General features: G+C 38.7%; 1 protein-coding gene across 29 annotated transcripts in view; it reads right to left on the bottom strand.

Moving 5' to 3' along the window:
- The window catches only part of LOC105465018 (neurexin 1), a 1,132,644-nt gene extending 1,114,569 nt beyond the window's left edge, over positions 1-18,075 (bottom strand). For 7 of the 29 annotated variants that reach the window (XM_024787668.2, XM_071077385.1, XM_071077383.1 and 4 more), the window contains exons 1-2: positions 17,489-18,021; positions 13,020-14,710 (exon numbers count right to left, since the gene is read on the bottom strand). In XM_024787668.2, coding sequence (XP_024643436.1) covers positions 13,020-13,791 — 772 coding nt within the window. In that variant the 5' untranslated portion in view covers positions 13,792-14,710; positions 17,489-18,021. Of the gene's footprint in view, positions 1-13,019; positions 14,711-17,488 lie in introns of all 29 variants that reach the window. The other 22 variants (XM_071077376.1, XM_071077375.1, XM_071077378.1 and 19 more) reach the window with 7 other exon arrangements.
- Between the last annotated feature and the right edge of the window lie 233 nt (positions 18,076-18,308).

Here is an 18,308-nt window from a genome sequence, read left to right on the forward strand (position 1 = left end):
TTTGAAACACAGAGGAGATTATCCTATGTGAAAGGATGTGGAGGATATACAGCTAGTTATTATTTTATAAAGAAAAAAGAAGGAATTACGAGTGAAGAGTCTGGCCTCAGGAGTTATGCAGCTATGATTCAAATATCAGGTTTGTAAATTTTTAGTGTGTGAATTGGGGAAAATTTTAAAAATCTTTCTGGGCCTTAATTTTTTCATCTATCAAATGAGAAAAACATCACCTACTTTATAGGGTTGTAGAGTAGACCAAATGAATTAATATGTGCGAAGAGCTGAAAATAGTGCCTGACACTGTGAGAGCTACTTAAGATTTTGCTATTGTTCTTGATGTTGTTAGATGGCAGGAAAAATTCCAATGATACACCGCCAGAAATCAGAGGTAGAGACAAAGAATGATTATACTTTCTGTAGGTTTATCGTAGACGTTTATGTATTTATTCTTGTCTTTTTCTTCTCATTTCCCTTTCTGGCTTAAGCCCAGGGCTAGAAGTCAAGCAATATATGTTCCTACCCTGCCTTTCACTAACCAGATGTGTGATTTTTTTAAAGTTCTCAATGTCCTCATTGTTTCAAATTCTATTAATTCTTCTCTCTGTCTGTCTGTCCCTCTCTCTCTTTCTCAATTTACCTTAATCACAAATACTCTTTTTCTCTCTCATCAGTCTTTTCTCCTATCTCCTGTTCCTCTCTTCTGGTCTTCTGTCTCACTTTCTAAACTATCAAACAGCTCAAGCTTCCCAGCTTCCCTGAGGCTTGAGCATCTTTCCATCCTCCACCTCCTGTGGGTAGAAGACACTCAGAATTGTGTATTTGGCTCCAATCCAAATTGTTATTGTCTCTGTTTAGGATACAAATAAGAATTGTGTCCAGGATGGATAATGTCTTGGGTGGAGGAGAAGGAAGGTGCCCATCATTCTTCTTTATTGCCAACAACCTCTGGGAACATGAACAGCTCCCAGCTAACAGCTGAAGAGGAGCACCATTCCCAGAAGATTTATTCTAATTCCTGAAGCTCTACATATGTCTGTACTTTTGTGAAGGAAATCAATATATAGAGTCATAGAATAACAATCTATAAACTTCAAGTGAAAAAATTCTTTAAATGTCATTTGAAGAATTGTCACTGAAGAAAAAATACATTGTGATAGAAGAAAGACATATTTTAATCCAACCATTTTTAATTTAAATAAAGTCTGAAGAGGATAGAGGAAAAGAAAATCAATATCTAATATATTACAAAATAAATGTAATGATATTCGCTGAAAAATGGAGCATGTTTTGAAACTTATAAGTTACCATTTGAGAAAAACTACTTTAAATTTCATATGGAACTACAAAAGAGCCCATACAGCCAAGACAATCGTAAGCAAAAAGAACAAAGCTGGAGGCATCATGCTACTTGACTTCAAACTATACTACAAAGCTAGTAAACAAAACAGCATGGTATTGGTACCAAAACAGATATATATAGACCAATGGAACAGAACCGAGACCTCAGAAATAACGCCACACATCTACAACCATCTGATCTTTGACAAACCCAACAAAAACAAGCAACAGGGAAAGGGTTCCCTATTTAATAAACCATAAAGATCCTTGAAGAAAATCTAGACAATATCATTCAGGACACAGGCATGGGCAAAGATTTCATGACTAAAACACCAAAAGCAACGGGAACAAAAGCCAAAATTGACATATGGGGTGAATTAAACTAAACAGCTTCTGCACAGCAAAAGAAACTATCAACACAGTGAACAGACAACCTACAGAATGGGAGAAATTTTTTGCAATCTACCCATCTGACAAAGGGCTAATATCCAGAAACTATAAGGAACTTAAACAAGCTTACAAGAACAAAGCAAACAACCCCATCAAAAAGTGGGTAAAGGATATGAACAGACATTTTTCAAAAGAAGACATATATGCAGCCAACAAATATGTGAAAAAAAGCTCATCATCACTGATAATAGGAGAAATGCAAATCAAAACCACAATGAGACACCATCTCACACCAGTTAGAATGGCGATCATTAAAAAGTCAGGAAACAACAGATGCTGGAGAGGATGTGGAGAAAAAGAAACACTTTTACACCTTTCGTGGAAGTATAAATTAGTTCAGTCATTGTGAAAGACAGTGTGGTGATTTCTCAAGGATCTAGAACCAGAAATATCATTTGACCCAGCAATCCCATTACTGGGTATATACCCAAAGTATTATAAATCATTCTACTATAAAGACACACGCACCTTGCAGTAAGCTGAGATCCGGCCACTGCACTCTGGCCTGGGTGACAGAGCGAGACTCTGTCTCAAAAAAAAAAAAAAAAAGAAAAAAAAAGACACATGCACACATATGTTTACTGCAGCACTATTCACAATAGCAAAGACTTGAAACCAACCCAAATGTCCATCAATGATAGACTGAATAAAGAAAATGTGGCACATATATACTATGGAATACTATGCAGCCATAAAAAAGGATGAGTTCATGTCCTCTGCAGGGACATGGACGAAGCTGGAAACCATCATACTCAGCAAAATAACACAGGAACAGAAAACCAAACATCGCATGTTCTCACGAATAAGTGGGAGTTAAACAATAAGAACACATGGACACAGGGAGGGGAACAGCACACACTGGGGCCTCTCTGGGAGTGGGGGTCTAGGGAGGGATGGTATTAGGAGAAATACCTAATGTAGATGACGGGTTGATGGGTGCAGCAAACTACCATGGCACATGTATATCTATGTAACAAACCTGCATGCTCTGCACATGTATCCCAGAACAAAGTATAATAAATAAATAAATATCAAAAGCATATATGTGTATCAGTTCCCTAACTTTTCTGATAAAAGAAGTTTCTGGGATTCTTTTTTTTTTTTTTTTTTTCTTTTAAGAGATAGGTTCTTGCTCAGTTGCTCAGGCTGGAGTGCAGTGGTACAATCATAGCCCACTGCCTCCTAGAACTCCTGGGATCAAGCAATCTTCACACCTCAGCCTCCTGAGTAGCTAGGACTATAGGTGTGGCCATCATATCTGGCTTTTTTTTTTTTTTTTTAATAGATATGAGGTATCGCTTTGTTGTCCCAGCTGGTCTCGTACTCTTGGACTCAAGTGACCCTACTTGGACTCCCAAAGCACTGCGATTACCTTCTTTCATAGAAACTCAGCCCAACTTTTAAAATGGACATTCATAAATGTATACTTTTACACATTTTATTGTGCTTTTGAGTAGTGAAATACATTAAGTAACTTCCTATATTTATAATGTTTTCAATTCAGTATATTAAACATTTAATATTTGTAGCATCACGTATAATTTTAAATAAATAATTACATTATTTGCTGGAAAACAAATCAATTTTTCACTAAAGTTAAAGATCTTAAGCTGTACAGTGGTTTCTTCCATACAACAACTATAGTCATATGCTGCCATGCCAGTTATTTCCCTAAGGAGAGTCCAGGCATGGTTAATTATAGAGGAACATCATTACTTAGAAGAAAAACATGAGTCTTTAATTTCCTTCTGTCTGCTGGATGGGGCTGTAGATTCTGCTGAATCTGGCAAGGTTTGAGTAACACTTAAGCCTAGCTGTTTCCATACACGGGCCAGGTATTGTGAGGTCCCAAACAACAGTAACTCCTAAGCTCTCATCAGTTCTGTTTCCATCATGGATTAGAATCCACACAGAATTCATTATGTCTACAATTAAATGAAGAAAGCCCTTCTGATGTCAGGATATTAGTGAAGCAACTGTTCGTCTTGGCAGCTCCTCTTTTAACTTTTGGACTGCCAGATCCCTCCTGGGAACCAACCTAAGAAAGTACTATTTGAAGTAGCAGTTGCTTCTGCAGTGTGGTGTCAGTGCATTTCTAATTACAGCCCAGATAGTTTTGAGCGCTAGTAACTAGACAAGAGGACAGGTCAGCACTTTGGCTTGCCAGGTCAGACTTATTTTCCTCCCACTTCTTTCCAATAATAGTTTCTCATATATACCTGAAATAGCACAGAGCATTCATCTTTCTAAGAACCACTCCTAAATTCAATTTCAGGCAATGTGTTGGGAAGCCAAACTCACTTAGCCAAAAAGAGGCACTATCTTCTCATTATGACATTTCAATTAAGTGCCCACTGTACCATCATCTAGATTTTCAGCAGAACCATATTCTAACTCAGCAACTCTCACTATCTATTTGTGTGACTGAGCTGGGTCTTTATATTCGTGCTGACTCACCATGGATGTTGATATTTTCAATAATTTTATCATCCAAACTCTGAAAGAGATGGAAATTTTGTGTTGCTTGTTTTGCAAAATAATAAGTTTTTTCATCAAAAGGACAAAAAATAGTTGTAATATTATTGAGATGCAATATTTTGGGGCTTTACTGCTGGTTATGATAGAGTAGAATCAACCCACAGAGTATGAAAAGAAGGTCAACAAAGGAAGCAAATAAACAAGCATTATGAAAACAAAGAGTGATGAATTCTGATAAGCTATTCCATTTTCTTTATTATCATGATATCAGGAAGCAGCACTAAATTTAAAGGTCTGTCACAACTCTCAAATCTGAATGCTTTATTATAAGTCAGCCCATTTAAAATAGTACCAACCTGAAAACTAGTGAACAAACGCCCAGCATCCATTTGATAAGCAAAATATACAAGCTGTGTCATATAATGGACAGGGCTGTCTGCTAAGGTATTGGGCATACTTGGACTCAAATCCCAGCTCTGCCATTTAGTAGCTACCGAACTTTTAGCAAGTGATCTTTTCTAACTCACAGTTTTCTCACTGAAAAAACAGAAATTTTGTAAAATTATCAAGTAGGACTATGGTAAGACTATATAAGATAAGATAGACAAAGCACACTGCATAATGCCTTTCACTCAAAAACCCTAAATGGTAATTTTAGTAACAACTACCATGACTCTTAACAGAATGATTTTAAATTATTCTCAAATTCAAGAGGTGCTTATGACCTTACCTTTAAGGAGAGGCCTCTAGTCCATTTTCTGAAATAACTTAATGTATACTATTTTTGGGGAGATCATGTATATTTGCAGATTTAGAAAGTACTACGAGAGCTGGGGTTGAACTAACTGGTAATGCCTTTTCCAATATCCAATTACTCATTCAAGTATTTACTGAGCTCTTACAAAATACTCATCATTCAATTACTTAACAATTCCAGCAGGTGAGTTGTTCTAACTGGACAACTTACGTTGCCTGATTGTGTTGGTAGGATTTGTGCTTCATGGATGCAAGTGTAAAATAAGAACCTATGTTTTACTTCTAAACATTATAAAGAACATGAAAGTGGAAAATGATTCAAATTCAAACATTGTATACAGTGTTTAAAACAGAGTACTTTCTCTGCTTACTTTTAAAATTATTTATAAATAGGCTTGCTATCTGGAATAGTCTTTGGATATATGTTACAAATATTTGACTTTTATGCTCAACATTTTTCAATATAGATTTCCATTAAGGATTACTTTGTAAGTTAGCTTTTATATATATTCAGTGCATTGGTATTCACTGAACAGCATTTCTTTTTTAATTTGAAAGATTTTTTTTAAAGTTGAGGGAGAGTTTACATACAGTAAAGCATATACATTTTACATATATATTCAGTGAATCTTTATAAATGTACATACCCACGTAACCACCACCCATATCATGCCCAATGCTCCATTGTTTTGTTTTCTTCTAGTCAAGACAACTAAAAGTTACCTTTATTCTGACCTCTATCATCACTGATTAGTTGTATCTGTTTTAAACTTCATATAAACAGAAGTATATAGTATCACTCATATAATTGCTGCCTTAAAGCACTTATTTTATTTGTTTAAATTTTACCCAAGTGGAATAAGGGAAACAATGTCCTCTTTACTTGGCTTGTCATAATATCCATATTTTAAAGCATAATAATAAGAGAACTCTACCAAATCTGATGCATACTTTTGGGCATAAATGGTCTAAAATACATTTAAAATGAACCCAAAGTGGATTTAAAGAAACGTGATACCCATTTTTATAATACTATTAGCATTCACAACATCCTACAGCAATCTACCTGCTGCCATTTAATATCTCCTTCAAATGGTTAAGCTTCGAAAGAGTTTATATCTATTATCTACTTGCAAACAATCTGTGAAGTAGGCTGGCATTACTTTACAATATATTAGTAGTCTGATTACATGGTTTCCCAATTTGCAACCTTAGAAAATAAAACAGAACATTGATGGTGTTATATTACTTTTAACATCTATTAAGATGTAAAGTCCCACCTGGAATTTAGTTCTTCAGATTCCAAACCATGTTCTGTTTACACACAAAATTATAAATAATCATGTGGCAAGAATGGAATCTGAGAGTGCATGGTACCCATCCCAATATTTAAGTAGAACTACATGGAATCCATGCTCAGGAGAGAAAACAAAAAGCCTTGCAATTTTCTGAAGATGCTCTAAAGCAACTGGCCAAAATTTTGTTTTCCAAAGCTAATTAGAACATTTTAAGACTTATATATTCAGCAAAGACCATGTAAAATTACCTATTCCTATACTTAAGAATAATAGAAAAGGTACTGGGCCACAAAATTATAGAGAAGTACACAACAAAAAAGTTTAAGATTTGCATACTGTTTTATAATAAACCGAAAACTTTAAAAAATGTAAAACTAATTTATTCTGAATTACATTAAATATGCTTATATACTTTGTGAAAGCATAGTTTGCACAGCAACTTGTAATAGTAGGTTTATTAATCCCCTAATACAACAAAACCTGAATATCTATTGTAAGACCTAATTTTTAGTACATATTTACAGGAGTTAACTCTGCAACCAGTGTAGCTGAGGAAGGAGTATAGAATGTGGTCAATGACTATTTTCAGGTACTAATGTGTCTGAGTCCTGATTCTCACAATGCAGCTAAGAATGACAGAAATATTATACAGTGCCAGTTCTTTCTATAGTCCATCAGGATAACTATACCTTTAATAATCAATTTAATTCATATTTAATTTGATGATATCCAAAACTGAACATGATATCAGTAACATGTATACATATATATATAATTTTATGATGAAAAATATAATCTGCATATGATAACTAAAAGAATAGCTTGCTTGAAATTTTAAAGCCAAATATGTTACCTATCTTATCTGTAGCATATGTGTAAATAACTTTAATGTATAAGAGAGTCTCAAAGACAAGTTATAAATTGAATAAACCTTTCTTTAAACTAAAGTTACTAAAACTTTTCCTATTTGATAGATAATAACAGTATAAACTTAAAAGTAAATGGTATCTCCAATAAGCTATTAATATAGTAAAAAATCACTGCTTAAATGTAAAATTCGGTTGGAATACAGGTACTAGTTTATGTGGAAAGTGAAAGTATAGTTTCTACATATACTTTTGTGCTGATTGCTTGCTAAATTACAATATTCTCAGAATGTGGTTTTTAAATATATTTTGAATAACAGCTAGATATGGGTAACATTAGAACACAGCTGCATACAACAGAAACAGAAGCTCATTGTCTTCACAAACTGAAACTTTGGGCAGGTAATGGATTATTATTATACTAAAATTCCTTTTAGAGGAGTAAGAAGAAGTTATAAATATTTAAATTTTGCTTCAAATTACCACTAAAGAAAATGGTGTCACTGGAAATTGTGGGTGAGGTAATAGTAACAAAAATAACACATGGACACTTACAAAATGCTTACTAAGGGCCAGGCACTGATCTAAGAGATTCACATGAAGTCACCTGCTTCATTTTCTTAAGAGCACTAAGAAGTAGTATTCTCATCCCAATTTCACAGATAACACAATTGAGGAATAGAAAGTTTGAGTGTGCCACTTGAAACCAGGCAGTCTTGCCCAAAAGTCTGTATAATTTAACCTCTACACTACAACTGCATCTCAGAATAGGAAAACAAAATCTCAAAGTAATACATTTGACTTTATTTGTGGCATTTTAGAATAGTAACTCAGTTTTGATTATTACCTCATAGTCAAAATAAACTTTTTAATAAACAGATGCCTTTCACTGTCATACTTTAAGAGTTTCCCAGAATGTTTCCTCTAGAAACTACTGATGAGTTTCTGTGACTCAGAGCTTTCTCAACACACCACCCTTTCCTACAATGGCAGACTTCAAACAAAACTGTGGCAAAATCTCTGAATCATTTTTGTCCAGTATCTACTTATATAATAACTACTTAAATGAAAACAATCTTACAAAGATTACAAGCAGCTACAAAATATTGTCCTTTATTGTAGTAGTTACAATGTTGATTCAAACAACAAATACATTTTGTCACTAAAACATGTTGAGCAAAATACTTGGGGGTATACTATAAAGTGTGGCACTGCCACTGGATTCCAAAGACCCACAGATTCAATGGGTTTATCTGCAGGAAACCACATTACAACCCACATAAAGGGTTCAGGTAATGCTTTTCACAGGAAGAACCAAAGTGTTCTGAACAATCAACAGCCTTACATTTATTTCTATACCTAACCAAACCCATGATGACTTTAACTTCCTTCAAGAAAGAACTGTATTTTTTCCCCTAGTTTAATCTACAGCTTACTGTGGGTGCTTAACAAATGATGTTGACTGACAAACAGAAAATAATGTTTTCTCTTTTTCCCTGGCCCCCTTTCAATCTGTTCTCTACATTGTAGCCAGAGTGGCATTTTGGAAATATAAACATGATAATGCCATCTTCCTCCCTACCATTCACACTACATTCTTTCCATTACTATTTTATCACTTTTACAGTAAAGACAAAAATACTTGACATGGTCCAGAAGGCTATGCACCGCCTGACCCCACTCCTCTCAAGTATGGAGTTAGAGCTCCATGCTTAAGGCATTCTCTCAGTGGCTTGAACATGCAGTGCCATCTCCTGCATCATAATTCTGTTCCTCTGGGCTTTACCTGATTAATACTTTTCCTGTGCCTTAATTTGGTTAATTCTTTCTTACATTTTCAGATTTCAGTTTAATAATCACTTTTTATTAGGTCAGCTCACACTATTTTAAGTTTTCACAGTACCATGCACCCATCCTTCAAAATACATACCACAATTTTAAGCTTCTTTTTTTTTTAAAGTCACTATGCCTTCTCACTAGAATATGAGGCCTATGAAAGTAATAATTATTTCTGCACTACCATTTTATCGCATAAGCCTAGTACTCTGGTACACAAAATAATCAGTACTTGTTGAATAAAGAAATTTATAAACAAATGAATGAATAAACAAATGAATGAATGAGTAAAGGTGGTTGCCTATGTGGTCACATTAAAAAAGTAATGGAAAGCAGGAGCTTTCTTAAGTCACATCTATCATACTGACATGTTCAGTAACATTAAACAATAAGCAGAAGCCATATGTGTCTATGGCCATTTAAATAGAGAACATGCAAAAAAGTGAAACAGTCCAATGTGGGATTTTAATACACATGACTCTAAAATGCACGAGACCTGGGGATCTGGAAATCATGAGAAATATAACTTAATTTCTTATTGATTGTCCTTGTTATTCTTGTTTTTAAACTAGATAGCTATGAAATTCACTAATTCTTTCAAGTTGCTAGGGATCTATGAGTGCTCTTAAGTAGAAATAATGTTCAAGGTCATTTAGATGAGATCATAAATGGTCCAGGCACTTAAATGAAATGAATATGAAAAAGCTATGTACCCTATGAGCATTCATTATTCAGGAAAGGTGACATTTTTGCTTAGTTGAGTTCTGAGGCTGATGCTCAGGGTCAAAGAACATAAGTGATGCATAAATTAGTTTTGTTCTATCAGCCATTTTGATATGTTTTTTTTCCCCCTTGAATAACACCTGAACCTGAAAAATAATCTCAACCCGAATGAACTGGAAATCTTATTTGCCAGACATGATGAAAAAGGGCTTGGGAACAAATAAAAGTGTTTATACTCTTACCCAGGTTCTGCCACTAACCTGGTCATGACACATAACCTTTACTGGATTCTCTATCAATACATAAATAAATAAAACTTGCTAGGCTCAAACACAAAGCCAGGATGAAATTGAGCTCATTCAATAAAAATATTCTGGAAATTCACAGGTGCATAAGTTGTTTCAAGGCACTCTTGGCTGGAGGTTGGGGGACAGAGAATGTTTTTACTATCTTATAATAGTATTAATTATTAGTAGTTCTTATTGTATTTTAAATATGAAGGCAGTTAAATGGTGTTAAAGTTTTAAAAGAATTATAGTTGGGACCAGAGATAAGCTGAGTTTATGTTTAATATTTACTTGCCTGTTTTTTTCCCTAAATTTTCTCTTAATGAATGTGAACTTATTTATTTTAAAATTAGTTTTTATGAAGAACATGACAGTGTAAATACTGGCTACAGGCAGAGCTTTGTTGATATTTCATCTGAACAGAAATCATCTATCCCTCGCCATTAATACATGATCTGTTTTGGGAGAGGCATCCATTCTCAATTAATTATTCAATAGTCACTTGACACACATGAAATAGGGAAAATAAGCAAAATGGAGCCAATTCTTCTAGGAAGACTGACTCTGCCTTTATCACTCCATCTCCCAATTCTGTGCTACTCAAAATAATCCAACCTTTTGTTTTCCTTCTACGTTTAGTGGTGATCTTTTGCACTCCGTTTTCAGTTCAAATTTTCAAAATGACTCAATACTTCAGAAGAATCCTAATGGATTTGCTATTCTGAGTTGAATTATCCTATGTACCCAGGCACTATACTGTTCAATTATGCATCTTGGTAATTCCAAGTTCTTTATCTTATAGAAAGAGCTATCCATTTGCAAAATAAAATGCATTTCAGATATGTCAAATTCTGCTTCTCTTTAACAAATTACTTTTTCCACTCTTAACTGTTCCTCATTATGCATGATCTCTGAATCCCTACATTAAAAATGCACAGAAAAATAAAAATTTTCATTTAAAACACCCTCCCACATAGTACAAGCTGTCATTGTGTCATATTTGTTTCCTAATTTAAGGAAGGAAGCTACATTTCGTGTGTCCTTCATTAAATTGCCTTCTCTGTATTTTAAAGTGGCATTAAGATACTTAGGGCAATTTTCCCATAAAATAATGTTCATTTTTAAATTTGTTTTTATTAATCAATGCAAAAGTATGCAACTCCAAATTATAGTATGGAAATTATCATATCTACCCAGCATCTTATTCATGATTCACAATTAGATTTGCTAGAAGAAAAAAATGATCTTTTTTATTTTGTAAAACATAACTGTAAAGTCTGCTCTTATAACCACAGAAATGTACTGTTAAAGCTGAAGTGCTGTATAGGCCATGGAATACAGTTTTCTATAATTACCTAAGCTAAAATATAATGAAAAACAAAAACTCACATGAAGACAGAGCGCAATAAAATAGCCCTTTCCTTCTTCCCCTCCTCCTAATCCTGTGAAGGCTACAGAAGTCTCCTAAAGACCAGTATTTTTTTTCTTCCTAACTAACTCTCCTTGCTGTTTAAACAATTACTAATCTTATCAAGTCTTCATTTCTCTTAAAGTCAAGTGAGAGAGAACTGCCAACTCTAATAAGATTTACAAAGGCTAGTTCCCCTTAGCAGTGTCAGCAAAAAACAAAGACATTATACAATAAAACGCAGCCACACATAGAGCTTTTGTCCCTACAGCTTTCGAAATCAGATTTAATAATTCACCTTTTTTTCCACCCATTTCAGCCACAAATGTCACTTATCCATGTGTTGATTGCCTTGCTTTGACCCTTAAGCTATCTACTTTAAATCCTGACATCTCCTGCTTAGCCACTGATTCATCTTTTTCACATCATTCACTCACTTTCTGCTCAGATGCTTTGCTGTATTTATACAACAATATTTTCCTTGCTCATTGTCATGTAACAACACCGAAAAAACACACTGAAGACTGAATTTTATTTCTAAAGGGGAGAAAACAGAACTTAGGTATGATTTTTGTTGTTTAATGCCACACTGTTTTAAGCCCCAAGAACCACAGAAATTACAACTTGGCCTCCACTACCCAGATAAATGTCATTAGCCGAATATCCTTAGAAAATCTCTTGCAATCCCTTACACGCATCCCTGTTTATTAGTCTGCAGCAGCTTCCCAATTCAGCAACATCTAAATTTCTCTACCACTCTATTTCTCTTTATAAGGCATTTGTTAATTAAGAAATGTTATTTAATCTCTAACATGTTTAAACATCAGCTGACCTGTCTCACACTTCAAGAAACCACAGAAATGACAAAATTTTACTTAAATTTGACAAATGTTGGACTTGGATATAACCGTGGAAACCAATATTATTCCAAAAAGCCTCCTGCTAATGAAGAAACTCTTCACATCCTCTCTTCCCCTTTTTCCACGACCAAAAGCAGGTTTTTACCGCTCTATCTGCAAAAGGCATAGCACTGCCTGTGAACCCTGTCTTTCTCGTCCTTTACCACGAGTGATCACAACCACGTGGGGATTCTCAACCACGGCCGTGGCAAACCTCTCCTGTGCTTTACTTCTCATCAAACGGATGCCCAATCTTCTAGATGCTTGTTTGCATCTTAAGGGCAAAGTCTGTGTGTTACAGATGTAGAAGTGGTAAAGACAAGTACAGCGGTCATATAGGTGGGTCGCGGTCCAATAAATATAGGGCCCAACCTGCCAAAGAACCCGAGGAATGAGAAGAGGCCATTGTATTTGCCACTTGGAAGGGAGTAGTGTTGGTAGAAAGGTCTCCAGAAGGAACTCAAACTTGGAAGTGGGGGCTGCCCAACCTTTACGAGGATGTCAAGGGAGAAGCTGTGGAGGGAGTAAGGTAGATAGGCCCCCAGAAACAAGGCCTTTCCCTCGAAGCGCACTGCCACACGTTTGGCCAGATTAGGAAGACCCCATGCACCAGCCCGGCCCCCTTCCTCCCCGCGCCCTGCCCAGGCCCCGGCCCCCGCGGGTCGGGCGTCGGGCCTTACCTTGGCTGCAGTCCTTGCCGCGGAAGCCGGTTCGCGAGCAGTCGCACACGGCCTGGTCGTCCACCACGGAGCACACGCCTCCGTTGAGGCACACCCCGCCCTCGCCCTCCTCGCCCGCCTCGCACGGGCTTCCCCCACCGCTGTTGGGCGGCTCGTCGTCCAGCTTCACCTCGCCGCTGTCCACGGGCAGGACCTGTGAGGAGTTGACCCTCACGTCACGAATCCACCCTTTGAAGGGCTCCCGCTCCCTCACGGAGGCCAGGGTGAGCTTGAGCGCAGCGGCGCGCAGTTCCGGGGGCAGCCCCCCGACGAAAAGGCCGCTGAACACCGTCATGTCCCTGCGCTTGGACTTGACCTCCACCCACTTGGCCTCCACCTGGTCGATGAAGAGCGTGGTGTTGCGGAACTGGCGGCGGATGCGCACGCTGTGCCAGGCGCCGTCGTTAACCGGGGTGTCGGCCAGGAGCGTCGCGGGCTCAGCGCAGAAGATGGAGAAGCTGAGCTGCAGGCGGCCGCCGCGCGTCAGGATCAGCTCTAGGAAGTCGCAGAAGCCCTCGTCGTCGAAGTAGAGCACGAGGCCGCGGGCGCTGCGCGTCTTGAGCTGGAAGCTCATCTCGCTCTCGCAGCAGGCGTTCCACTTGGGGAAGCGCGTCCATTGGCCCTCGGCGCCCGGAAACTCCAGCCCGCTGCCCAGCTCCGCCCAGCAGCCCAGGAGCAGCAGCGAGAGGCACAGAAGAAAGCAGCCCCCGCGCTGAAGCAGCGCCGTCCCCATGCTCGGGGCTGGGGTGCGGCGGGGGGGTGCCGGGGCCGACAGGGTCAAAATGGTCCTGGACACCGTGACGAAGAAATAAGGGTCCCGAGACACAGAAAGGTAAGGGGAAAGGCGGGAGTGGGACGGATGTGCCCGCCTTTATTTAGTTCTTTTTTTCTTCTTCTTCTTCCAATAACCCCTCCCTCTCTCCCTGTAGTCCTCTTCCAACTGGAAAACGTTGACCCCAGTGGTACAGTGTAGCCACAGAACTTCCAGACCAAAGGGAGGATGCACTTTGGAGGCAACGTTCTGGAAAAGGCTTCAACAAAAGATCAAGGGAAAGCACTGACCCATTTGAGTCTGATTAACTAATTTAAGAGCATCTGTGGTGTCAACAGATACTTAACTCCTCAAATCCCATTATCTGCCAGGTTCCACCAGTGGTACCAGGCCAAAAGGAAGCAGTGAGAGTCAATAAAAAGCAAACACTTTTCTCTAGAAAGTGCAGGAAACCAGCAGTGAGCCAGTATCCTTGGATGCTTGTGAGTGCCTCAAGTGTGTCTCCTTCAGATGTGTTGTCTTAAAGCAGAACGGAGAAAGGGACGCTTGCCTCTTTGGGCACCACTTCCTAACCCGAGGATAGGTTCAAAGGCCAGCTTCTTCTGTCATAGCATGGGCTTCAGCACCGCTCCAGCCAAGCCTAATTCCTTGTGCATGGTCTCACAAGTTGGATTTTACTTTTCTTTTCAACCACAGCAACAGTAGGACTCAAACCCAGCAGTTGCGAAATAGCCAGAAGCTGTTAGATGTGGAAATCGGAACAGCTCCTCTTCTTTTCTCTCCGCCTCTGCAGGGCCAAACTAAGATGACAGCACATCAATTGGCTGTGTGTTGGTGATGCACTTTGCTTGTATCTTGTGTTTTTTAAGGACCCAGATATCTGCAGAAAATTAAAGTCAAAATTAAGATCTAAAGTCAATATAGTATTATATAAATCCTTATTCAGCTCATAACACAGGTGTAGATCTGGTCCTATTAGTATGCCAAAGAGTTAACCTTCTTGTATGGAGCTTTTTTTTTTATCCTCACTACAAGTAAGTCCTACTATTTTCTAATTGTTAATATCACAATTTTACAGTCAGCCATGACACCCTTGTAGTTTATTATAACTGTTAGTTGGTAACCCGAAGTTTTAAAGAGAAATTTGATTACTGTTATCCTTTTCTTTTTGTAAGATAGTTTAATTTTTAAAACATGTGAGTAGAGAAAAAAATGTTTTTAAAGATTTCTACTTATGTTGTGTGCTTGTTCTGTAGACAGTAAAAATACAGCCTATTCAAATCTCAGTTAATCGATTTTACAATTGGCAAATTAGATTAAACTGTTGGCAGGAAACTGCCAGCTTAGGCTTGTATAGCATTCCTGCCATTTTATTTTTCTTAGAAGGAATATTGATGGTTTCTTGGTAGTCTCTTGCAAAATTTCACACAATATAGTTCTCCTTTATATTAAAGGAATAATCTGTTGTAAAAGAAAACCACTAATTGGAGCCAGGTTTATGTTTTTGGCATTGTCTCAATTGCCCTAATATTAACTTATCTAAAGGTGCATAAAGTACTTAATACTTTGCTTAATAGTGTAGATCCAACTCCTCCTGAAGTCTGTATCTGGCTGTCAGCCCTCACAATTTGTGTGGTCAGAACAGCAGTTGGCATGTATGTCATCTCAGCTGCAATGGCTCCAGGATGCTAGAATTTAAAACCATACCTTTGAATCACTCACTATACTATTAAATCACTTCTCTTTATTCAACTCTAATCTGACAGGTTCTTGAAATAGTACAGAAATCATAAACACTGATTTTTTTTCTAAGTCATTTTTTAACCAAAAAATTATTCTTACCTTTTGAAAAAAATTACAAATGTATAATCTGTTCATGTCAAGGAAGTGCATTATTTTTCTATTTCTTATATCCCCCCCCTTGCAAACACACACACACTACAATATACATACATCATACACACATGCACACACACACACAAACACACACCCCAAATTTATTGTCTGGACGTGGAAGTTGACTATCCAATTAACACTTTTTTCCCCCTACAAGCTGAAACTAGCAGTAATTTATGGCACCGCATTGTGCTGCTGATTCTCCATGGAGGGAGCTGAGAGCATTTCTCTTCAGTACAGAGCAATCCCTACAGGTGTCAGCTGAGAGCCACCAAGCTAGGGGATCCCACTTCAAGTTCCTCCCAGATGAAATTGATGACTGGTTCTCTCTTTCAACACACACACACACACACACATTGTGCGAGTGTGCGCACATACACACTGCCCACTAGCAAAAGGAAATAAAAATCTCAGTTGCTTATTTATTATGGCTGATACATTCCACACCATCAGCAATCACCAGTCATATCTTGTCTTCTGTATGAAACCCAAAGAAAGGGGCTCGTCAAGTCATCTGAAATAGCATATTATTCAGTATACTTTCGTATTTTAAGTGGACTCAGGAATCTGCTAAATTTTCAGTCATTTGCAAAATAAATCTGGAATGTCATGATCAAGAGTAGTGCTTTGAACCCACTCTCAATCTCATGTGTTAGAAAACCTTTTTTTTTTGCTTGTGTGTGTAACTCTGTTGGAGCCAATTATTGTATTAATGTCACATTGATCACATAACCTTTTTTCTCCTGTCCCTTCTGCCCTCCTCCACAAATGCACACCTTGACAATTTTAAGGGATGGTGGAAGAGAGAAAAACCCTAGAGGAATATATATGTACATATAGATATATATACATTCCTACCACAGGGAGGTTAACTGGTTTTCCTAGTTCTTGGAGGAAGCTCATTGTATGTGAGTGAGTATCTGTATTTATATGGAGAAAAGAAGATTCTCTCTAGGTGCCAGAAAGACCTGGCGAGTTCACAAATTAGAGGATGAAATAAAGGGATCTGAAAAACAACCTTACTGCAGCCAAAAGAAGAAGCGCTCTAATTCAAAAGCAGACTAACAGCATCATTAATCCTTTCTTTCATTTCTAGAATCAAATTCATCCCAAGTCACTAGGAGGATCAATACAGTACACTCATCGGCTGCAGTTGCATATTTTAATGTTTCTGATATCACACACACAGACACACACACCCCTATACCTGTCCATGCACCGTTCGATATACATATCCTCATAAAAAACATGAAATCTCAGAGAAATTTTTGAAGTGCTTATTATTTCACCCCTGGCTTTTGCAAAGTGCTTCAATACCAATGCACACCCAAAATTCTCTCTGGCTTTCCCGCCCAGTCTCTAAGCTCCATCTCTAATACCAGTGCAGTTTCTTGGAGCTCGGAGTCTACTGCACAGATTAAGGATAGGCATAGTGTGGGGCTGATGAAGTAGGAAAAGAAATACATAGAGAGGGATTTTACTGCTTCGATATCTAGCCTGTCTGTTATTTTCTTTCTTTTGCTAATAAATCACTGCATTCAGCCTTTAAGTTACTACCCCAGTTCCACCATCTCATCTTCCTGCCATCTATTTAAAAGGCTTCATGCAAAACAACCAAGATCTACACTCCTCCACCCTCCCACCACCCATCTTTCCCTGTGTATTTGTGGCAGATCCTGGCTCAGTTACAATGGGGAAAGATATCCTTCTTCAGCTTGCCTCGCCCCATCCCCTCCCCCCAACCCAAATTGAGCTGCTTTACCTGCCCGGTTATTCCCCTTAGCTTGAGCCAGAGCCTGAAGCATGCATCGGTCAAAGCGAATTTCCTGAGGTCTATGGATAAGGCGACTGCTGCTGCCTTTTCAGAGGCGTCAGGCTTGAGCGTCTATCTCCAGGAGTGCGGGAGGGGAGAACAGGCAACGGAGGGGAGCAGGAGGAGGAGGAGGAGAAGGAGGAGGAGGGGGAGGAGAGGGAAAGAGCTGGGAAGGAAAAGGCGGTGGTGGAGCCTGAGAAGGCTGGGTTACGTGACGCCGGGTGCTGTCCTTCTGAAAGAGAAGGGCGGAGCTGAGCTCTCCGCAGTACCATGGAGAGCGGCGGGCCTGTCCTTTGGCTGGGGAATGGGTGGGCTCGGCCCGTGGTCGCAGCCCCTCCAGGTCTGGATGCTGCGGAGCAAGGTGTTTTTACCTTTGCATCGTCCCCTTGCAGGGGGAGCCTGATCCTGGGGGCGGGGACCTGCCGCAGGCGTTTCTAACTTGTCACCACCCTCCCTTCCCCATCAGAAAGAAAGAAAAGAGAGAGACAGAGAGAGAGGGAGAGAGAGAGAGAGAAAGAGAACGAGAACGAACAAACACGAACCAGAGAACCACGTAGCCTACTGAGCATGCCCAGGCCCCTGCTAGACCCATGGAAAGCTGTATGGAGATTCCACTTCTCCGGGGTTTAGTAGTGATTGGGCGGGGATACCTGAGAGGGTGCCAGGAAAGGGCCCAGTAGTCAAAGAAAAGGGGCCAAGGAGTCGATGATTATGATGAGCTCTGGCTTTACTTGTGCACCTTGGTCTCCTGCTTGGAACCCTTGAAAAG

The sequence above is a fragment of the Macaca nemestrina genome, chromosome 13 (genome assembly GCF_043159975.1).
Source record: "Macaca nemestrina isolate mMacNem1 chromosome 13, mMacNem.hap1, whole genome shotgun sequence".
Taxonomy (NCBI): domain Eukaryota; kingdom Metazoa; phylum Chordata; class Mammalia; order Primates; family Cercopithecidae; genus Macaca; species Macaca nemestrina.